This window comes from Acomys minous (genome assembly GCF_964271855.1).
Source record: "Acomys minous genome assembly, chromosome: 16".
Classification (NCBI taxonomy): Eukaryota; Metazoa; Chordata; class Mammalia; order Rodentia; family Muridae; genus Acomys; species Acomys minous.
Genome location: NC_140498.1, coordinates 65,282,750 through 65,306,697, shown reverse-complemented (window position 1 = coordinate 65,306,697; position 23,948 = coordinate 65,282,750). Strand labels below are relative to the sequence as shown.

The window sequence follows — 23,948 nt, the reverse complement described above, 5'->3', positions numbered from 1 at the left end:
ACTTCTTACAAGGTAGGAGAGGACTCTATCGACTGAGTTACATCCCCAAGTCCCTCAGTGAAGTTTTAATTAGCAGTCTTCTGATAGCCAACGATGTTGAATTTTTTTTTCCTGCTTACTGGTCATTTGTACTTTATATTTTGAGGGCTGGATGTTTGATTTCATGCAATCCTATTTGTCAATTGTTGGCATAACGAGTGGAAAAACCTTTTTCAGAAAGTCCTTGCCTGTGCCTACATTCTGAAGTCTCCCTCTGCGCAACACAAACTTTCTCCTATAATAGCTTCAGGGTTTGAATCATACATTGATTTTTCTTTCTTTTTTTTTTTTAAATCTATTTTGAGTTGATTTTCAGACAGAGTGAGAGATGGGGATCTACTTCCATTTTCATATTTCTACCAGTTGTCCCAACACCATTTGCTAAAAGAGGTAGAGCTAGGAGAGTCAAGACTTCAAGGCTGTCTTTGGTGACCTAGAAAATTTGCAGGTAACTTGGACTACATGAGACCCCTGTCTAAAACAATAATAATTAATTATAAAATAAATAAATAAAATCAAGACACGGTAAAGCAATAAAACCCAACTACATAATACTAATGCTTCAAAATAAGAGCAAAGGATATGGAGAATTTTGAAAACAAAAAAAAATATATCAATATTTCCATACCCCAAGTTAACCACTGATGTTGAATGTTACTTGTGGTTTTACTACAAATTATGTAGCGAATAACATACTACCAGAGGCCAAGCACGTTATAAAGAAGAGAGGTTTATTTTAGCTCACAGTTAAAGTTTAAATTAGAGGAATTACATTTGGGGACTTTGTGCTGGCAGAGTCCCAAGGCTGCACAGGCCACCATAACGGCGAGAGACAGGACCATGAGTGAGGCAGCTGTCCTGTCTCCTGAAATAACCAATCAATCCAAAAACCCATTAGTCTGTTAATTGCATAAGTGGCTTATCCCGTTCATGAGGGCAGATAATTAATCTCCTCTTAAAGGTCTCACCAAGTCTCATCTCTTAATCTCGTAACGAGGAGTAAATTTTGACATGAATTTCATAAGGGGACAAACCATACACAAACTACAATAGCAGTCACTTTTATTATAGCGGTGGTGATCACAGATAGAGCTGGATTCTTCCTTGCAAGCCTTTGAGAAATCACTCCCTTACACCTGCTCAAGAGATAATTACTCTGCTAATTACTGGGATGTAGCCCAGAGAGCGAAATGCTCGCCTGGCATGCGTGAAACCCTGGGTTCAATCTTTGGCGCTGCATAAAGTTGGGCTCCTTGGTAGAGTCCTATAATTTTAGCACTTGGTAGGTGGAAGCACAAGCATCAGAAGTTCAAAGGTCAGTTTTTAGCTACATACTGAATTCTAGGGCACCCTGGGATACACTGGATCATAGACTCTGTCTCAGTAGGAAAAAAAAAATGACGATCACTCTTATTGTGTGTGTGTATATGTGTGTTCAGGTGTGCATGTGTGTATATAAAACAGAGGGCACCACTGAGTGTTGTTTCTCTGGCACTATCCACCTTGGGTTTTTGTTGTTGTTGTTGTTGTTTTGTTTTCATTACACTTTGCTTATTTGGTGTGCACATGTGCGTGTCACGGTGCACGTGTGGCGTTCAGAGGACTACTTGCTGGAGTCAGCTATTTCCCTCCACCGTGTGGGTCCCAGGATATCAGGCTTAGCTGCTGACGTCATTACCTGCTGAGCCAGACCCGCTTTGTCTTATAAAAGACTGTCTCCCGCTGGCCTGGAACTCACCAAGTAGGTTATTCTCCTGTGAGTAGGAGTCCACTTCACCTTATCGTTGAGGTTACAAATGAGTTCTACCATACCCAGCTTTTTAAAAATAGGTTCGGGCCAGGCGTGGTGGTGCACGCCTATAATCCCAGCACTTGGGAGGCAGAGGCAGGTGGATCTCTGTGAGTTCGAGGCCACCCTGGTCTACAAAGTGAGTCTAGTACAGCTAAGGCTACACAGAGAAACCCTATCTCAAAAACCCAATAAGCAAACAAACAAACAAATAATGGGTTCTGTAACCTTCAAAGTCAGATTCTTGGGTATTGAACTCAAGTCTTTGTGCATGTCAGGCAAGAACTTTTCTCACTGAGCCATCTACCTAGCCTTTTAAAGTCAGGAGCCAGCTGAGTGTGTTGGTACTTCCCTGGAATCCCAGCACTCAGGAGGCTGAGGTATTCGGTTTGAAAGCTCAATATCAGTCTGGGTTACATACTGAGCTTTGGGCTAATGTGGAATGTAGAGAAATCATTTCTCAATGGTGGTGGTGATGATGATGGTGAAGATGATGATGATGCTAATGATGGTGGTGGTAGTGGTGGTGGTGAAGATGATGATGGTGATGAAGATGATGCCAATGCCAAGTGGGTTCAGAGCTCAGTGGTAGAGTTCATGGAGCTCTGGGCTTGGTCCATAGCATTGTGAAAAATAAAGTAAGAAGCTGGGCATGGCAGTGGTGCATTCCTGTAATCCTAGCACTTGGGAGGTGAAGGCAGGAAGATCAGGAGTTCAAGGCCAGCCTGGGCTACATTGGGAATTCAAGACCTGCAACAGTTATATGAGACTTTGTCCCCAAAAAACCAAAACAACAATAATAAGAGTAATAGTAATGTCAGAATCACTTCCATGTGTATTATGACACTTTAATATGGCTACATGTGCATAAATAAGACACATTTTTGGCATATGTAAAATTTTGCATGTGTGACACCATGCTGTTTTTTTCTAAAGCTAAATTTGGAGTCAAACTGCCTGGATTCAGTCTGTTAAGGCTCTGTCTCTGCAGGGTGATGAAAATGCCTAAAATTATCCATGATAGCTCCACATTTCTCAAAAAATACCAAATTCACTTTACAAGAGTGAATCATATAATAAACAAATTATATCTTAACAAAAAAAAATTATAAAATAGATACAGGAGTTTGGATCCACAGCATGCACATAAATGCTGGGTATGCATGGTGGCCCACCTGTAATTTCAGCCCCAAAGGCAGTGATGGGATTCGCAAAGCATGCCAGCTAGCTGTGTCAGTGAGCTCTAGGCCTGAGGGCCCCTGCTCCTGTGAATGAGAGGAAATAAACCAAGGATGATTCCTACATCAACTTCAGGCTATCACAAGTGTACAGTGCACCCTCCTCCTCGAATAGGCCTAAATGCACAGCATGCCCATACACACACACACACACACACACACACACACACACACACACACACACACACCCTGGGGAAGAAAAAAATACAAATACCAATCAAAAGTGAGATGTGGGGGGAAAAAAACCAGAAAGAATCCTGGGTTTACAATGTGTAAGCCATGTGTCCTTGGGCTAAGTATTTAAAAGGCTTCCTTTGCCTGTATATTCTTGTCTATGAAATAAGAAAATCACAGTATCTTTGTAAAATGTTTGCCATGTAGACTCAATGAGTAAAAACACTTTAACTAGGTGAGGGGTAGGGCTGACAGAACCGTGCTCAGCAAATGTAAGCAGTATACATAGTCGCGTTGTGACTTAGGGTTTTCACTGTGATGAATCAATGTCCCCAATGATCTGACTACATACCTCTAATTGCTCAGTAATCTTCATGTACATTCATGATCTTTGTCCCATTTTTTACTGGTGGACAATGACTAGGCTTCTTTTTCTGCCGTGATAAAATATTCTGACAAAAGCAACCTAAGGGCAAAAACGTTTTGGGTTTTTTGTTGTTGTTGTTGTTGTTTTGTTTTGTTGGTTTTTTTTTTCTGGCTCCATGTTTAGAGGTACAGTTTTCCTGGCAGTGAAGTCACCACGGCAGGACTTTGAGATAGCTTGGTCACTTGAATCCATGGCCAAGAAGCAGAGAACAGATCCAACGAGATGGCTCAGTGTATAAGAGAGGCTTGTAGCCAAGCCTGACAGCCTGAGTTCAAGGCCCAGGATTCACATGATAAAGGCAAGAACCAACTCAGAGAGAACTGACCCCTACAAAATGTCCTCTTTTTAAAAAGAAGCAGAGGAAGTCAGGTGGTGGTGGCGCACGGCCTTTAATCCCAGCACTTAGGAGGCAGAGGCAGGTGGATCTCTGTGAGTTCAAGGCCAGCCTGGTCTACAAAGAGAGTCCAGGATAGCCAAGGCTACACAGAAAAACCCTGTCTTGGAAAAGAAGAAGATGAAGAAGAAGAAGAAGAAGAAGAAGAAGAAGAGGAGGAGGAGGAGGAGGAGGAGGAGGAGGAGGAGAGAGGAGGAGGAGGAGGAAGAAGAAGAAGAAGAAGAAGAAGAAGAAGAAGAAGAAGAAGAGGAAGAAGAAGAAGCAGAGGGCACTGGGATACAGTTCAGCAGCCTCCTGCTTACCTACCATGCATGAGCCCCCAGATTCTCAGGCCCCAGACACTGAGAAAAATAGAAGAACATGTTGAAACAGGGACCAATGAATCCCTGTACTGAGATCACTTCCTTCCTTTTATCCAGTCCAGCAACCCAGCCCAGAGAACATGGTGCCACTCACAGAGTCATGGCACGATGAATCTGTACAATCCCTCAGGGACAGTCTCAGAGGCTTGCCTTAATCCCGAGCATCCCTTGCAGGTGTCTACAGAAACTTATCTCTCAGATGAGTCTACTTCCCACCACATTGACACCACTAACTGTCACAGGCATTGGGGACATTAGAAGTTGTTATTATAATGCCATCCATGTTACTAAATGCCACCAAGTGCGTACTCTTGAGCACCTGTACTTATGGGCTATGTTTTGAGACAAACTCCTTTGTAGCTGGCTGTGACCTGCCTCCACCTCTGATTGATGTGTTGGCAATCCAAGCATGTGCCACTATGGCCGGGGTGACGTAGTGATGTGTCTGATTCACCTAAGTGACTCTGGAGACAGCTGACATGTGCCCTACAAAATTTATACATCTGGAGACAAAGATTCAATAAAGGATCCTGAGATGGAGGAATCAGTAAAATGGAGAAAAAAAAATTAATCCCAGGGGAGTGTGTTGTCATGGAAACAAAGAGAGAAACATGCCTTATCAATTTTGCTGTGGCCTCCTGAAGGTTCGGTTACACTGATGTGCTGTGACTACTTTTCTGTTTGTATTTAGTTCATGGCTTTTTGTATGGAAAAAAAAAATCACACTTTGGGGACAAGTGAGATCACTCAGCCCGTAACGGCGTTTGCTGAGCAAACCTGGCAAAAACTGAGTTTGATTCCAAGAACCCTCATGGGGGAACAAGAGAACTGACTAAACAGAGTCGTTCTCTGACCTCCGCATGTGTGCTGTGGCACACCCCACCCCCACACATCAATCGTGCTGGAGAGATGGCTCAGTGCTTAAGAAACACTGGCTGCTCTTGCAGAGGGCCTGGGTTTAGTTCTCAGCATCCACGTGGCAGATACCTGCACACAGGCAAAAGTGCAGCCGTTAGAAGCTGTGCTGTAAGTTGCACGCTGTCTCCTACAAAGTCTGCTTCTCTTCGTAAGCTCGCTTCAAACAGCCGACTTTTTACTGGTGCCCTCATTAGTGCTGGACATTTTTACTGACGGTGAAAAACTGGCACGGGCCGGATGTTGCACATCAACATTTTTGTTTCGAATTTGAAAGGAAGGGGGCAACATTTTCTCAGTCCTGGGGATGGAGCCCAGGGCTTTGTACATGCTGGGCAAGGGCTGTACTACTGAGCTCTGCGGTCTATACCTCAGGCTCATTCCAGTGTCTCCTGCGTGTGTGCGCATGCGTGCGTGCGTGCGTGCGTGCATGCATGTGTGCGTGCTTATTTATTCATGGAGGTGCTTATAGATGCTAGAAACTGATGTTGGAATGTCTTCCTCAGTCCAACTCTGTTTGTTTGTTTGTTTGTTTGTTGTTGTTGTTTTTGAGACAGGGTCTCTCACTGACCCTGGAGCTCGCCTTTAAGCTAGACTGGCAGGCCAGCTACTCTTCAGGATCCCCCTGTCTCCTCCTCATGCCCACAGCATTAGAACTGGAGCCACAGTCATAGCTGGCTTCATCTGTAAACCTGACACAACCTTAGAGTCACCTGGGAAGAGGGTCCTCAACTGAGAAATTGCTCAGATCAGATCACACATGTGGTGGGGCCATGTCTGCGAGGCATTTTCCTAATTTCTAATCGCTGTTTGGGGCTCCGCTGTATAAGCATGGTAGCTGAGGCTGGCCCTGGTGGCACGTGCCTTTACCAGCACGCCGGAAGAAGAGGCAGGTTCATCTCTATGAACTCCAGGCAACCTTGGTCTACAAAGTGAGTTCCAGGCCAGCCCAGGCTGCAGAGGGAGACAAAAGTAACTACAAATAATAATAAAAGAATGGGACCCCGAGGGCTGGAGAGATGGCTCAGTGGTTAAGAGCACTGGCTGCTCTTCCAAAGGCCCTGAGTTCAATTCCCAGCAACCACATGGTGGCTCCGAACCATCTGCAATGGAATCTAGTGCCCTCTTCTGGCATGCAGATGTACATGCAGACAGAACACTATACATAATAAATGAATCCTTTAAAAAAAAAAAAAAAAAAAAGGAAAGCCTCCACACAGCAGAGGATTGGAACAGCTGCTGGGACTCCCTGCCGGACTCCGGGTGAGAGTGGTATGGAAGAGTAGGGGGGGATAGAAAGACCCAGAGGGTCCAAGAGCCCCACAAGAAGACATCAAGGCTGGTAGATCTAGACCCAGGGGGAGCTGCACAAACTGCTGTACCAACCAAGGACAATGCATGCAGTAAACCTAGACCCCTGTTCAGATCTACCCAATGGACAGACTGCTCATTCTCCAAGGTTATGGGGAGAGCGGGCATTGCCTCTGACATGAACTCTGGTGCCTCCAATCTGATCACTTCCCCTTGGTGAGGAGGCCTGGTGGCACTCAGAGGAAGAGAAAGCAGGCTACCCGGATGAGACTGGTGGGCTGTGGAGGTCATATGGTGGGGGAGGAGGTCCCCTTCTGTCAGAGGTCTAGGGGAGGGGAACAGGAAGATACAAGTGAGATGTAATCTGAATAAATTGTTTTTTTTAATCAAAAAAAGAAAAAGAAAAAAGAATCGCACCTGAGTAAGTCAGAGGCAGTGTGCTGGTTAGTTTTATGTCATCTTGACACAAGCTAAAGTCATCTGAGGGGAGGGAAACTCAAGTAAGAAAACGCCTTTAGAAGTCTGGGCTGTAGGCACGCTTGTAGGATATTTTAATTAGTGGCTGACAGGGAGCGTCCAGGCCACTGTGGGTGGAGCCATCTCAGGGCTGTGGTCCCAAGTTCTGTCAGAAAGCCTGCTATGAGGCTCAAGCTGGTAAGCAGCTCCTGCCCCCAGGTCCATGCCGGTTTGAGTGCCTGTCCTTTGATGAAGAGCAGTGATATGGAAGTGAAAGCCAAATAAACCCTTCCTTCCCAACTCTAGCTTTTTGTGGTCGGGGTGCTTCATCACGGCGATAGTGACCCTGACTAAGACAGAGAGCAAGCCAGGAGCAGCTTTCCTTTATGGTTTCTGTTCAGGCTCCTGCCTTGTTTGTCTTCCCTGCATGATGGACTGCAACCTGTAAGAAGATAAACCCCAGCCGGGGCGTGGTGGAGCACGCCTTTAATCCCAGCACTTGAGAGGCCAGACAGATCTACAAAGCGAGTCCAGGACAGCCAGGACTACAAGAGAAACCCGTTCGAGGCTAGCCTGGTCTACACGGTGAATTCCAGGGTAGCCAAGGCTAACACAGAGAAACCCTGTCTCGAAAAACCAAAAAGAAAAAAAAAAGAAAAGAAAAGAAAGAAAGAAAGAAAGAAAAGAAACCCTTTCCTCTGCACGTTGCATTGTGTTTATCACAGCACAGCCACCGTGCCTTGATTTTACATGGGTGCTGGGATTTGAACTCAGGTCTTCAGGTTTGCACAGCAAGCACTTTAACCCACTGAGCCAATCTCACCAGACTCTGTACCCATGTTTTGAATGCCTACAGACTGTATCGTTGCATGGATGGTCTTAGTTTATTCAGCCAAATACATTGTCTTTTGGGCCACTGAGACTGTCTCACTCTCACATCTTGAACTTCCGATCTTACCGCTTCCCCTCTCAGGTCCTTGAGAGCACCATGCTAACTTAGCCTTTTATTTGGAAACATTCCTGAGAGGGGGATTGTTGAGTTATAAGTAATGGCTTTAAAAAAAAAAAAAGCTGTGGATACCTTCAGTTATATCGCTGTCCAGGAGGCTGCTCTCTCCTCCCACACAAGTGAGAAACTGTATAAAACAGTATGAGTCTATAAGGAACACATTAAAATAAAAAATATAACTATACCAATTTTGCACACCACACTAAATTTGAGGTCCCAATCTACCTTAAGAGCTTCTAAGGATTGTTGTTGTTGTTTGGAGACAGAGTTTCGCTGTGTAGCCCTGGCTGTCCTGGACTCACTTTGTAGACCAGGTTGGCCTCAGATTCACAGTGATCCGCCTGCCTCTGCCTCCCGAGTGCTGGGATTAAAGGCGTGCGCCACCATAGGCTCCACCTTATTTTTATTTTTATTTTTTGAGACAGGTTTCTTCTCCTTGAACCTGGAGCTCTCTGATTAGGCGAGACCGCTGGCTCCCAGGAACACACTTACCTCTGCCCCTGATAATGTCCAGTCTAGCATGCACAGTTGTGCCCAGCGGCTTCTGTGTAGTGCTAAGATTCTGAACTCAGGCCCTTACATTTAAGCAGCAAGCAAACTTATCTCCTGATCCCCAGGTGGATTTTTTTAAATTTGAACTTCAAGTTATGAGTCATGTAGGGTGGTCGGGGTCAGGTTGGGGGTCACAAGGAAAAAAAAAACCAACCTCTGGTTTTAACACAATTATAAAGTTAGTCTCAAAAGCCAAAGGAATTCCCTTTAGGTCAGATTTTCTCTGGAATCTGGCTGTCATTTCCCATTTTGCTATGGTCTCGGATGGATCAAAGCAAGCTCAGCTCTAGTTGAGTCAGGACTTGTAGATGGGTTTATTTATTTTTTTTGAAACAGAGCATCATTTAGTTAGCCTGCCCTCAAACTCACTATACGCTAGACACAAAACTCCTGATCCTCAATAAAACAACAACAACAACAACAACAACAACAAAACCTCCTGATTCTCTTGCCTCCACCTCGCAAGTGCTCAATTATAGGAATTAAAAACAGAAACCACTACAATGGGTGATTTTTTTTTTCTTTTTAGATGAAGTTATTGTATATAGGAAAGATTATTGATTGATTAAATAAATGGAATGAGCTAATTGGAGATGAAGCTATTATATATAAATTCAGGTTTATTGGAAGTGGCACAGGAGGGGGGTGGGGGAAGGGAAGGAGAGAGGGTAGGGAGGTGGGGGGAAAAGGGCGCCCTGGAACCATAATGTCTGGTTTATATAGTGACCCTCTGGGAGAGGGGGAAGCCCCGCCCCCTAGAGGGCGGGCCATATACTGCACCCTGCCGCAGGACCTAACAATTACCACTTCTAAAATTAGATTCTTTAGGTAGCCAATTTTTCAGATTTAGCCTACTAAGTTAGAGGCTGGAGAGATGGTTCCGCACTTAAGAACACTTGCTGCTCTTGCAGAGGACCTCGGTTCAGTTCCCAGCACCCCATGGCAGATGTCACCCTTCCGTAACTCCAGTCCCAGGAGACCCAGGGACCTGGCACACACATGAAAGCAGTTGGTCACCAAAATCGGTAAAATACTGCTTCAACCTCCCCATCACTTTCCCGACTCCCCTCACCCCGCGCCCCTGCCCTTTGTATCTTCCCCTCGGTTTATTTTCTGTGTCCATTTACCCTGCTCTTTCCTCAGTATCACTTTGTACCCTCTCTTCTAGTTTGCTAGGTTTTACCCACACTTACTCCCGCTTTATATCCATTACAGGCTAGGATCTGTCCCTGAACGAGAAATATGCGGTCTTTGTCTTTCCGAGTTTGGCTCACCAAATGTATTATACTTTCCAGAGCCAAGCTTGCAGGCGTGAGATTTGAGCGTTTACGATGTCTACGGGAATAATTCGGGAGGGACAAAGGAGGGTCATCCAGTTAGTCCACATGGATCAGGGAGAATGGGTCTCCCAGCACTGGCCAGCGCCGCGCCTCGCCTAGCCGGCTCTACCTTGCTTGTCACGCCCACTCGGGGGGCGCGTCCGCACTAGATCAGCCAATCGTTTCCTTTCTGGAAAAAAGGGGGCGAGACCGGGAGGGCCCGCCCCTGACAGACGCTTTTCCTGGACTGTCTGGGGCGGGACTTCCGTCTGCTCTGCTGTTACTTCCGGCTCAGGGTAGAAGATTGAGGCCGACCGTGTCAAGGGACACGCAGAGCGTGGTGGCTGTTGTCAGCGCTCCCGGCGGCGATGCTGGGGGGTGGCTCCGGAGATGGGGAGCGCGACACGGAGGACGACGCGGCGGGGGCGGGGGCCGCGCCCCCTGCCATCGACTTCCCCGCAGAAGTCTCGGACCCCAAGTATGATGGTGAGATAGGGATGGCTCGCGCGCGCATTCCCAAGGCTCGCTGTTCACCTGGGCTCCCGCTGGCCACTGGTCCTCGAGAGCCACGTAAGGCCCCAGGCCGCCTCGGGGCCTCGATCTCGGGTGCAGAGCTATAGGGCGCCGGGAGGTGGGCGGGCCTTCAAGGGTTAGGTAAATATTTACTTCAAGTGCGTCTGCATTCTGCCGGTGTGTGGGCATTTATATTTCTTGGCCTGTTCCCGTGCCACTTCCTGATTCCGCTTTTCACCTCCACGCCCCTACCTTGTTTTTCTTCAGACGCTGAGAGTAATTAATCATTGTTCACGGCCAGAATGCGACCCGCTTCGCGGATAGGATAACTAGTGATTTCTCCTAGCCAGGCAGTGTGGGAACGCGCAAATTTTCTCGAGGATACACGTAAATCAAATTATGTAACATAAAGTGAGTCGTCTTCAAAACATCGATTCTGTGTAGGTCGGCGGCCTAGTATTTTACTGAAAGTACAGTTGGTTGTTACCAGTTGCTTGGGCAGTTTTTAAAAACGGGATTGTGCCCTCCATAGCGAATACATTGATTGAGTCGTGGTGCACACTTGTAATCCAAGCACTTGGAAAGTGGAAGCAGGAGGGATCAGGAGTTGAAGGCCGGCCTGATAATCATGTTGAGTTCCAGGCCAGTTTGCAGTACATAAGACTGTGTCTCAAAATAACAAAACAAACAAACGAACAAAAAAAGTAATTACAGTGGAGAAGAGGCTGTAGCTCAGTGAGAGATACATGTCTTAGGTTGATTGAGATCCTTGGGTGCATCTTCCAGCACCCAAAAGAAAAACATACATTCAAGGAGATTTTTAGCTGTATACTATTCCACAGAATGAATGCAAAGTTTACATATTGCATTGAAGCTGGAAATACGTATTTCGTAGTGGAGTTGGGGATGTAAACCAAATTCAGTCCTCTCCATTTTCTCTCTTAAATACTGCCTGTAGAAGTTGACCATAACGAGAAATAAAAACAGCTCACTGTGGTAACTCAGTAGGCTTTACAGAGGACAGTTGTAGGATGACTTTTTTAAACGGATATGCAGATTTCCCCACACACCAACTGGTATGTTATTGTAGCTCAAGGGCAAAGAATGCATGTGTCATAGGAAAGGTCCCAGCTGTAAACATGCAAGCCTGTCGTTTCTGTGCCGTGGTGATAAGAGTTTCTGCAAACCAAAGATTATCCTGGAAGGGAGTGATCTCGGACAAGCTTTAAAACTCTTTTCCTCCTCCTGTTAATAATACTGTTCTGCTTACATATTGATGAGTCTCTAAAGAGACTTAGAATACCCAAAGTTAGTTAATTAAAAAAAAAATATGTAAAGGTCTGTGGAACTTTTGATAGGTGTAAGGCCAATAGGTAAATGGCATTTTACAGGCGGTCTGAATGATTTGAAGATGTCATACTGCCCATTAATGGTAGAATCAGAAAATTCAAAACCTCCCTGTAACTTTAGCCATCCTTTGCAGGAATTCGAGAGCAGACGTCAGTGTTGAACCTGGTTACTTTAGGCCCTTTCTTTGGGACAGCAGGTGTTAAGTGAGTCCGTTTTCCATGTCACAGGGTTTTCACAAGTAGTATCTTGGATTAATCCTTCACAACAAACAAAATACCCTTTTTATAGAACTAGGGATTGATTGTCAAGGGCTCTGCAACTGAGCTACTTCTCCCAGCCCCCTGTTAACTTTTGTTCTTGAGACAGGGGCCTCCTAAGCAGCTGGCGTTAAAGGACTGTGTCACCAGACTTGGCCTTTCTCTTCCTGGTGGCCTGTTTGGAGCATATTTGCCTGAGGTTGGGTTTGATTATCTGTTTCGTGTATGTTCACTACATCCTGCTTGGCAGACATCTAGAACTCTTAATTCAGACAGCACTTTCCCATCTGCTTAGTTTGAGTGTCTATTGGTCTTTTAAGAGCCGGGCAGTGGTGCGTGCGCCTTTAATCCCAGCACTCAGGAGGCAGAGGCAGGCGGATCACTGTGAGTTCGAGGCCAGCCTGGTCTACAAAGTGAGTCCAGGACAGCCAGAGCTACACAGAGAAACCTTGTCTTAAAAAACAACAACAACAAAAAAAGTTATTTTTAATGGGGTGTGTGTGTGTGTGTGTGTGTGTGTGTGTGTGTGTGTGTGTGTGTATCTCTGTGGGTATGTGCATGTGAGTGCTGGTGTCTGCAGAGGCCAGAAGCTCCTGGAGCTGGCGGATTGGAGCCTCCTGGTGTGGGTACTAGGATCTGAATCTGGGTCCCATGCAGGTGTCGTATGTGTTCTTAACTGATGAACTATCTTACTAGCCTGTATTGGCCTTTTAAAAGCTGTCATCTTCCTATTTTTTATAGTATTTTGTTAGCTTGTTTCATGCATCCCAAGTTAGCCTCTAGCTTGTTACGTAGCCAAGGATAACCTTAAACTTCCTGATCCTCTTGCCTCTACCTCCCTAGTGCTGGAATCCCAGGCGTGTATGTGTGTGTGCCTGGGCCTGGCTTTATGTGGTGCTGGGGTTCGAACCCAGGGCTTCATGTGTGCTCGGCAAGCACTCTACCAGCTAGCCATTTCTTTAAAAACTGATTTCATCATTATTTGTTTTTTCCTATTAAAAAGTAGAATTTTGATCTAGGCTGTAGCTCAGCAGAAAGAGCATGTTTGTGGCCCCAGAGCTAACCTGCCCCCCTCCTTCACCAAAAAGACCCGGAGAATAGATTTTTCTCATTGCAGAAAAGAAGAAATAATGAGTATAAAGAAGCCTGAAGGTCATAGTAGGACTGACCTGTGGCCCAGCATTGGAGATAGAGGCAGGAGGACTGCGCTAAGTTTGAGGTCACCCTGGGCCTCCAGCTATCAACTTCAACTCAGATTCACCTCTGGGAAATTCTCACCTCTTTTTTTTTTTTTTTTTTTTTTAATGTCGTTATGTAGGGGTGTGTGTGTGTGTGTGTGTGTACGTACGCGCGCATGCGTGCACATGCGTATTCATGTTCAAATGTGTGGGTACAGGTATTGGGTGTCTCCTCAATTGCTCTCCACTGTATTTACTCAAATGTGGTTGACTCTCACTGAACTTGGAACTTGCAGATTTGGCTGGTCTAGCCAGCGAGCTTTCTGCAGGGACCCCTGCATCCGATGAGAGACATTAAGATTACAGGGCGGTGTTACCGCTCCTGCTGGACCTTAGTGTGGGTGCCGGGGATCCAAACGGATGCTTACACAGCAAGCGTAATATCCACCGATCCGTCTCCCCATCACCAGAAAACCTTTCTTAACCCAACTCACCATAACCACCCTGTGACCCTGTATTCCCCTTCAGTGGCGCTATTTGTGCCGTCTTAATTAGCGCATGGTGCTTTGTCATTACGAGACATGCTTGCTGGTAACGTTTCCCCTTGCTTGTTTTTCAGAGTCCGATGTCCCAGCAGAACTCCAAGTGTTAAAAGAACCCCTGCAGCAGCCCACATTCCCTTTTGTAGTGGCAAACCAGCTGCTGCTTGTCTCCTTGCTGGAACACTTGAGCCATGTGCACGAGCCAAACCCGCATCATTCGAAACAGGTGTTTAAATGTGAGTAAGACCAAAAGGGTATTGTTAAAAATTGTAAACATTGTAAAAACAAAACCAAACAAAACCCACTCACTGCCTTTAATGCTGTGCTTCTGAGAAACAGCTAGTGTATAAAAAACCAGGTGCAAAGTGGATGTGAGTGATTTCTCATGCCTTACATTCATTCAGGGTCCCTTATCATTCTTTTTTTTTTTTTTTTTTTTTTTTTTTGGTTTTTCAAGACAGGGTCTCTCTGTGTAGCCTTGGCTGTCCTAGACTCACTTTGTAGACCAGGCTGGCCTCGAACTCACAGCGATCCGCCTGCCTCTGCCTCCCAAGTGCTGGGATTAAAGGCGTGCGCCACCACGCCCGGCTCCCTTATCATTCTTGAGGGTCTGTTAGGCTCTAGTTGGCGAGCAGCTAAACCTTTTTATTTCTCTTCTTTGGAAGTATTGGGGATCTGATCTGGAGCCTCATCTGTGTTAGGAAAGCATGAAACACATTTCTAGACGTGACCCAGGTTCTTGAGGTTGTTCATGGCAGTCCAGGCTAGCCTCAGACTCTGTATATCAGAGGCTGGCCTTGAACTCCTCATCCCTCCACCTCCCAGGTACTGGAGTACAGACAGTATGCTACCACACTGGACTTAAGCAGTCATGCAACCTAGGGCTTCGTGTACGCAAGGCAAACATTCTGGCAATATCCCCGGCCACTGACTCAGTTCCTGACCAGAGGTCTGGAGCTCCGTACCATGTTGTTGAAAGTGTTCAATTTTTGGGCTGGCGAGATGGTTCAGTAGTTAAGAGTGCTGGCTGCTCTTCCAGAGGTCCTGAGTTCAATTCCCAGCAACCACATGGTGGCTCATATCTATACGGGGATCTGATGGCCTCTTGCGGCCTGCAGGTGTACATGAAGACAGAGCACTCATACATAAAATAAATAAATAAATCTTTAAAAAAAAATGAAGTGTTGAATTTTGTTTTCCCTGTCTTAGGATACTTATATTTTAGAGACATGAGCCCCAAAGTTTACAGAGTTATATGTTATGATTGTGGTTTGTCTCATTGACTGAGACCACTGCAGCTTATTTATTTTCAGCCATAGATTCAGATTCTTTTCTACTGAGAAAGCCTTTCTAAGTCTTAGACATCCCCACTAAAGATAGATATATCTTAGCTGGGTGTGGTGGCGCACACCTTTAATCCCAGCAGTCAGGGAGAAAGAGGCAGGCAGATCTCTGTGAGTTCGAGGCCAGCCTTGTCTACAAAGTGAGTCCAGGACAGCCAAGTCTACACAGGGAAACCCTGTCTACAAGACAAAACAAAACAAAAAGATAGTTATCCTTACATGGTTTTAGACAGTAACATGTTTTAATAGTTAAGTAAGTATATAGTGCCGTTTAAATAAACCTGGTGGACATGAAGAATGGGTAAAAGATTTGTTTTCTAATAAAACTTTCATAATGTGTATGTGAGTGTGGGTACATGTGCGTTCCTGCATGCATGTAGAAATCAGGGGATGGCTTTCAGGAGTTGGTTCTCTCCGTCCACTGTGCTGCCGGGGATCAAACTGAGATTGGCAAGTTTGCATGGGCAGAGCCTTTATGCACTGAGCCTTCGTGCCAGTATCTTCTATCCCGAGTAAAGCAAATCTCATATTGTGGGCTGTAAGCAGTATGCCTGTGGAGGATGACGCTTGCAAAGGGATGCTTCTAGGTTTCAAAGTACAGCTCTGCTGAATTAGGCTCATGGCTTTGAAAAGAAAGAAAGAAAGAAAGAAAGAAAGAAAGAAAGAAAGAAAGAAAAAGCTGAGTGCTGCTGTAATCCTAGCACTGGGGAGGTAAAAGCAGGTGGATTACTGTGAGTTCGAGGCCAGCCTGATCTACAAAGTGAGTCCAGGTAGCCAAGGCTACACAGAGAAACCCTGTCTAGAAAAACAAAACAACAATAACAAAGTAAGTCTGTGGGCACAGAATTTTTGTTCTTGATTTTCTTCCCTACACTGGGGATCATAGAGCCTTGTGCCTTCTGAGCTGGTGCTGTGCCACTTGACTACACCCCAGCCTGATGGTAAAGTTCTGACTGCCATGTATTGAACCTTTTAGACAACTGAGCTTTAAAATGCACATATTTTAGGTAGATGTGGTGGTACACACCTGTAATCCCTGCATTTGGGAGTTAGAAGCAGGAGAATTAGGAGTTCAAGGTTCAAAGCTCCCCGTCACTACATAACAAGTGTGAGGCCAGCTTCGGCTGTATGAGACACTGTCTCACTGGGAAGAAAATGCCATTTTTAAAAAAAAGCGCTCTAGTTTAATTTAGCACTATGTTTGTTCGTCTGCAAAATTTTCCTAGGAATATGCGTATGATCCTGGGTTTCTTGGAAAGAAGACTCTCTCCAGTTAGGTGTTTTCCCTTTGGTTTGCTTTCTTCTGGTGGCACGGCTGTCGACCAGGGCTTCATACTTGCCAGGCTTCACGCTGAGGTACATCCTCAGGCCTCTCTGTGTTTGTTAATTTAGTCTCCTCCTCCTCCTCCTCCTCCTCCCCTCTCTCCTGGTACTACCTCTCTCTTCCCTGTTTCCTCTCTTGCGCCTCACTCTTTCCTCCCCTCCTAACCTCTCTCTTCTCTTTGCTTTTGCCCTTCTCCTAATTCCTTCCTCCTCCTTTCTTTCCTTTAAATACAAGTCATTTTATGTGCGTAGGGTTTACCTGCATGTATGTCTGTGCAACACCTGGGTGCCTGGTACCTGTAAAGGCCATGGGACAGTTGGATCTCCTGGAGTTACAGATGATTCGTGAGCTACCTTGTAGGTGCTTAGACTTAAACCTAAGTCCTCTGGAAGAGCAACCAAGCCATCTCTCCAGCCCTCTTTGTTTTCTTCTTTGTCTTCATCGCCTTTGTCCTCCTCTTTTTTTTTTTTTTTTTCTGTGTATGTAGCCTTGGTTGTCCTGGACTCTCTTTGTAGACCTTAAACTCACAGCAATCCACCTGTCTCTGCCTCCTGAGTGCTGGGATTAAAGGCATGTACCACCATGCCTGGCTTTTTTTTTTTAAGACAGGGTCTCACTGTGCAGCCCTGGATGGCCTCATACTCACCTGCCTCCACCTCTTGATTGATGGGGCTGATGATGTTCACCACCACACTCTCCCTATTCTTTCTTTCTTGTGTCTTTTCCTTTCTTTTCTGTAGAGGAATTTTAATGTAGCAACTTGGTTACTCTGGCAAGGGATCTCATCCAAAGTCCTAGGTCCGTGTGATCCAGCTGGAATACAGACACGCCCTTAGTACACACCTTTAATCTCTCTAGCTTGAATATATACATGCCTTTAGTGTACACCTTTACTCCCAAACAGTGATGTCTAACTGAGGGACAGGCAAAGTGACAGATAAGAGAAAGATTTGACAGGATGAGTCAGAGATAGGATACACCCAACTCTCATAAGAACAGACAGGAAAGGAAAGCTACTTAAGAACAGTAGGGAGGGATGGAGGGATGTCGGGGAGGGAGGGATGTTGGTGGAGACAGTACAGTAGAGTGAGGGAGTACAGTATAGTTTGGGGCACTTTGGTGAAGTTCAGAGGCAGTTTTTCCAGGCAGAGCAATTCAGTGAGAAGCCAAGAGAAGCCAATTTGAATCAGTCAGCTTGGAGAGGAATTTTGAGCCAGAACCAGCTGAGTTGAACCAGCCAGCCAGAGTTTAGAAAGAGCTAGAAAGAGTGACTTTACTTGGCAGTAAGTCTCAGAGGCTGAGACATTCTAGGCCTAGGTTAGCAGATGGAAGCTGAAGCCTTCAAGGTCCAGGTTCCAGAAGCTTAGATTGATTGTACAGAGGCTAGACGCTCCCTTACCTAGGCCTAGGATAGTTAGAGAGAAAGTCTGTGGGCTTGGCCCAAGCCATGTATTCATCTCACCTCTCCGTCAGAGGAAATAAAATCAGCACTTACACTTTCCCTCTGTTTTTCCTGTTTCTTCCCTGTTCTCTCTCCATCTTGTTTTTGCTTTCTTTTCCTTCCTCTTCCATTTCTGGTGCGGTGTGAGCCAGCACACTTGGCCCTGGCTGTATTTCTCTATGCATAAATTAAGGGCATCTCTACAGAGGCAACTTTTTCTGAGGCACTTGGTGCACTGTCTGTCTGTCCATCGACTGTGCCCCACTCCCCTTTTGAGTCAGGTCTCATTTAGCCCAGGCTAGCTCCAAATTGACTGGGTAGCCAATAGAACCTTGGACTCTGGATCTTCCTTTCTTAGCATCTGGGGTTAGAGGTTTGCTCGCCTTGCCCTCCTGCTGTCAGTTTTCCAAATACTATCATATCGTGTCTTTTTTATATAGTACTTTGCCAGACTTTTATCAAGATGGGGCTGCTGTCTTCATTTACCTGCAGTGATGAGTTTAGCTCCCTGAGGCTGCACCACAACAGAGCCATCACTCACTTAATGCGGTCTGCCAAAGAGAGAGTTCGCCAGGTAAGCCCTACCAGCTGTGCTCTGTGTATGACAGGCAAATCTGAATCTCCAAAGAGCCGGATGTGGGAGCTGAAGAGATAGCTCAGCAGTTAAGAGCACTTGCACAGGGTCCCAAGTTTGGTTCCCAGCACCTACACGGTGGCTCACGATCTTTGGTCACTCTTTAGTGACTTCTGCGGGCAGCAGGCACTGAATGAGGTAGGTACATTGAGGCAAAAACACTCAAATACATAAAATACATGAAGAAAAAGAGAAAGATAAAAGAAAAATAAAATATATTAAAAATAAAGAAATAATAAAAAATAAAATAAAATAAAGAGAAAGGAAGAAAAGAGCACTGTTTTGTTCGGTGTGTGATTCAATGGCAGGCATTTGCCTGGTGTGCCTAGTGCTATGGGTTCTATCCTTTGCGCTGAAAAAAAAGTTGAAAAAAAGACATATATTTTTTTAAGCATTACTTAATTTTAATTATATGAGTGGTTCTTAAAAATAGAAACTTGGTCAAGTTGACAATATTAATTTTTGTCACTCATATACTTTTATGGGAGCTGGGGGGAAATGGGAAAAATAGACAAAAATCTAAACCCTCATGAAGCTTACGTTCCGATATAGGGGGCAATAAGCAATAGGGAAAGTTAGAACAGACGTGAGGGGAGCACGTGGGTAGTGAAGGGGATTAGGAAATGTTTGGAGGGAGCGCCATGTGACTTCCATGTTCCATGTACGGTGGCTGTTGCGGGCCGCACTGAGAAAGTGGTCACTCCAGAACTGAGAGGCAGGCACCTGCAGGTGCATGGAGGTGAAGTGGTCCAGGCAAAGCCACAGTATTCAAAAGTGCCCTTTGCTGAGCACATGCTGGCTGTGGTGTGCTGCTTAGACAGAGCAAAGGGGAGGAGCCATGGGGGCATGGGATGGTTGCCTCCTCGCTTCTTGCTTACTGAACCCACTACAGGGAGCAGCAGGCTAGGCAGCAACAACAGTACTGTTACCTGCCACTGTTTTCTTCTTTTTGTTTGTGACAGTCTCACACTGTAGCCCAGGCAGTTGTAAAACCCTATGCAGCCCATGCTGGTGTCAGACTCTCCAAACGTCAGCTCTAGGCCTCCCAAGAGCTGGAATTACAAGTGTGAATCACCACGCACAGCCAGCTTGGAGTAGGGTCTTGAGACCATTTTAGTGAAATTGGTTGTACACAGAGAGGACACAGGAAACATCTCAGGATTTTGAGCATAAGAGTATTGCAACAGGGTCACACCTGCTACTGTGCAGGAAGCAGATGGAGAGCATCAAGGGCAGGGAGACAGGTGCAGGATATGGGCAAGAAGGTGGCTCCAAAACGGGGCGGTGGTGATGGAGAGGGGAGAAGTCAATTTCTACATAGATTTTTGAAGTGAAGTCAGTTTTTGCTCGTGGAGCTCCATGTGAGTAAATTCTCAGCTCTGAAATATTTTTAATCTTAAACTATTAAGTCATTTTAAAATGTTCTTTTTAAGCTGGGTATGTGGCTCAGTCCTGTCATCCCAGCACTCAGGCATTCGGGTTATTGCAATGTTGAATTTTGTTCATTGTTCGTTAGCTGTTTCAAGTGGTTCTTAAAGGTCATGTTTTGGTTTTAGGGTCCTTGTGAAGATAACTCTTACATGCAGAAAATCAGGTACGTATCTGATGATTTTCCACTACCTCAATCAACTAAATTAAAAGAAACCAAAATTAGTTTATAAAAATGATTTCTTTATTCTTTGTTTTCTGAGATGTATTCTTGCTGTGCAGTCCATTTTCATCTGGAAGCTAACTCTCATCCTCCTGCTGCTGCTCCCAGAGTGTGGGTTACAGCCTTGTCCTGCCTCCATGCCTGTCCGCGCTGGGGAGGTGAGGGACCTTGTCTCCTGAGCCTTGCACTGCTCTAAGATTGCCTTTGCTTCTCACGTCGCCACTGAGTGTGGACTCTTGTCAGCCTGCCTTCGCCTTTCTCTTTCTTTCTTTCTTTCTTTTCTCTTTTTTCTTTTTTGGAGACAAAGTCTCACGTAGCTCAGGCAGTTCTCAGGGTTGCTGTGTAGCTGAGACTGACCTTAAACTCTTGGGCCGCCTGCCTCTAAGTGCTGAGATTGCAGGCAGAAAGCCACTACATTTGGCTCTCTACATTTTGTATTAGAGTATATATTTGCATGCACCTGTGTGCAACTGCATTTGGAGGTTGATAAAAGGTGTTTTTCTCCATCTTGTTCCCCATTGCATATTTTTTTAACATTTTAAAATTTAAAAATTTTTTTTTTACTTTTATTGAATGTCTGTGATTTACACATCATGTACCAAAATCCTTCTCCTCCCCCCACTAAAATAAAACAAACAGACAAACAAAAAATCTTGCCACAGAAGCTGTAGTGTATCACACAGTATAGCCTTTTGTCCACATATGTTTACTTTCAAATGTTCATTGCTACGAGTCATGGCTCTGGTTGGAGGCCTCCATTGCATATTACATATTGGGGGCACAGAGTCTTCTTGCCCGTGAAGCTTTCTGATGCTCTTAGTCTAGCCAGCTCTCCTGCTTGCTCTAGGACCCTTGTTTCTTCCTCTATATTGCTGAGCTTGAGGTCAGCCGCCATGCCCCAGCATGCGCTTATGTGAGTGCCTGCCATGAGCAGCACTGCAGTCCTCGTGCTCGCACACAGCATCGAGTGCTTTCCCCTGAGCCCTCCCCACAGCCCTCCCTCTTCCCTGGTCGGCTTTGAGGGAAGCCTGTTGCAACCTAAACTGTCTTTATACTGGAGATCCTCCTGCTGGGATCTAAACATGAGCACCCATGTTCAGTAACTGTTAATTTGACTACTGACACTCTAAGGAGACTACCATTGGCCTTTTACTTTGTTTACAAAATTTTAAAAAGTTCAGGACAGCCAAGATAACACAGAGAAACCCTGTCTTAAAAAAAAAAATTAAATCTGTAAGGCACCTGCATCATTCCTGGGTTTGAGGTTGGACGTCACTTAGTAGCGTACAGCTGTCATTCCAGCACATGGAAAACAGAGATGGGAGGCTTGCCACATGTTGAAGGCCAGCCCTGGCCTACCTAGTGCCAGAAAGCCTTGACTCCAGAGTAAGACCTTACCTCAAATCCCCAGCTACCCACCAAAAAATCCTCTGAAACGAGAAGTGTAAGTGAAACTAGCTGGTAGTGGATGTGCACAGCAGAAATGGCAGCACTTAGGAGGCTCACGGCAGCAGGCTCCGAAGCCAGACTGTCAGCTGTGGCTATCTGAGCCCCCACCTCTCAGAAGGAGAGACAAAGCTCGTCTGTCTGGTTTTTGCTGTATATAAAGCATAATAGCCGATTTCTACTGGAAGGTATTACTGAATTTAATGAGCCCTCTTGCCGTTTTTATGGCATCCTTCATAGCCTAGCCATCTTCTTCCCATAGGAAATTAGACATTTCGCTGATTCTTCCTACTTTGCCATTTGTTCACTGATAAATGAGTCTCCGCAGGTTGGTCACACGGTGCATACATTTGATTGCTTTGTCTTAATGTTGATGGCCTGTTTGTATTTTAACTTTTAGATCCAAGGAGATAGCTTTCGAAGCACAAACGTCACGCTACTTAAATGAATTTGAAGAGCTTGCTATCTTAGGAAAAGGAGGATATGGAAGAGTATACAAGGTTCGGTTTGTGGTTTTTTACTGTTTGTTCATTTTGACCTGTTACACTGTAAATGTGTGTATTTTGAGAAGTTATTTTCGTTATTATGATTAGAAGTACCCAGAGATTTCTAAAAATCGTGTGTTTTTATTTTTATTTATCATTTACAGACGGTTGATAGGTTTTAATATTTTCCTAACCATGTTGGTGATTGTTTAGGTAGATTCTAGAAACTCTGAGTTTTCACTCTGTAGTTTAGGGTTGTTAAAAATGTGTTGTAAGGCAGGCGTGGTGGCACACCTTGAATTCTAGTACCGGGGTGGCAGAGGCAGGTAGGTCTATGAAGTTGAAGTTAGTCTGGTCTAAAAAGTACATGCCACCCCAGCCAGGACTACATAATGAGAACTTGTCTCAAAACAGAGGGAGAGGAGGAGGAGGAGGAAGAGAAGAAAAACAAGTGTTGTAAAAAGAGATGAATGTGGGAAGAAATGGGATTAACAAGGGTGGGAGGGGGTGATTTGCATTTGTTCAGGTATGACAACCAAAGAACAAACTTAGTAAAAATAGAATTTAAAAGTATTTCTAACTCGCCGGGGGGGGGGGTGGGGGGGGGGTGGCGCCCGCCTTTATCCCCAGCACTTGGAGGCAGAGGCAGGTGGATCTCTGAGTTCAAGGCCAGCCTGGTCTACAAAGACAGCTCCAGGACAACCAAGGTTATACAGAGAGACCCTATGGCAACTCCCCCCCCCCAAAAAAAAACAAAACAAAACAAAACAAAAAAAGTATTTTTTTAACCTAGTGTTTTTAATCTGTAGTTTAAAGATTTTTCAGCAGGGTGATGAGGAGATTGGCCTTACTCAAATTGGAAGTTGAAACTTGAAAACAATGTGCTGTAAGAGGCTGTGCTGCTGGAGCTATGCCTCAGCTGGGAGCGTTTGCCTGGCGTGCCCAGAGCCTGGGACCCGATCCCCAGCACCACACAGACCTGTGGGAGCTGCAGGAGCTGCAGATAGGGGGGTCCCAAGTTCAGGCTCATACTTGGGTACATAATGAGCTTGAGGCCAGCCTGGGCTACCTGAGACCTGGTCTCAAAAAGAATAAAATAAAAATACTGTGTTACTCAAAACATCATGTTTATCTTCAGGCTGGGAGTTACTGGGGTTGGACACAGCTTAGCTAGAAAAGCTCCTTGTCTAGACAATTGGAGCTGACTGTCCCCCTTGTAGGAAGAATGGCTTCGGCTTAATTTGACCTCCCATTGGTGGGTTATCAGACTTCACAAGAGATGAATTCCTTTATTAAGTTGCATTTGATAGAATTTAATACTCTTTCTTTTCTTATGATTTTTTTTTAGGTCCGGAACAAGTTAGATGGTCAGCATTATGCAATTAAGAAAATCCTGATTAAGAGTGCAACTAAAACAGACTGTATGAAGGTATGATGTATGTGTGTGTGTGTGTGTGTGTGTGTGTGTGCGCGCGCGCGCGCGTGCAGACACCACATGCTTCAGGGTGATTTCTCTTAGGTACCATCCACCTTGTGTTACAGACAAGGTCTCTCACTGTATGTACTGGAGCAACTCGCCAAGCAGGCAGGACGGGTTGGCCAGTGAGCCCCAGGGACCCTCATCTCAGCCTCCTCAGAGCTGAAATTAAAAGCATGTAACCGGCCAGTCTTTTTTCTTTCCTTAATATGAATTCAAACTCAAGTTTTCATGCTTGGCAAATTGAGCACTTCACTGACCAGGCTATCTCCCTAACCCTGAGGGTAGAATTTCAGAAAATGATTTGAGGTGGGCCCAGCAT

The 23,948-nt window shown here is 45.3% G+C and overlaps 1 protein-coding gene across 2 annotated transcripts in view; it reads left to right on the top strand.

Moving 5' to 3' along the window:
- The first annotated feature begins 10,253 nt into the window (after positions 1–10,253).
- Positions 10,254–23,948, top strand: part of EIF2AK1 (eukaryotic translation initiation factor 2 alpha kinase 1) — a 42,637-nt gene continuing 28,942 nt past the window's right edge. The window contains exons 1-6 of one of the 2 annotated variants that reach the window (XM_084762515.1): positions 10,254–10,463; positions 13,903–14,061; positions 18,374–18,507; positions 20,124–20,161; positions 22,065–22,164; positions 23,498–23,578. In XM_084762515.1, the coding sequence (XP_084618641.1) occupies positions 10,376–10,463; positions 13,903–14,061; positions 18,374–18,507; positions 20,124–20,161; positions 22,065–22,164; positions 23,498–23,578 (600 nt within the window). In that variant the 5' untranslated portion in view covers positions 10,254–10,375. Of the gene's footprint in view, positions 10,472–13,902; positions 14,062–18,373; positions 18,508–20,123; positions 20,162–22,064; positions 22,165–23,497; positions 23,579–23,948 lie in introns of both variants that reach the window. The other variant, XM_084762514.1, reaches the window with a different exon arrangement.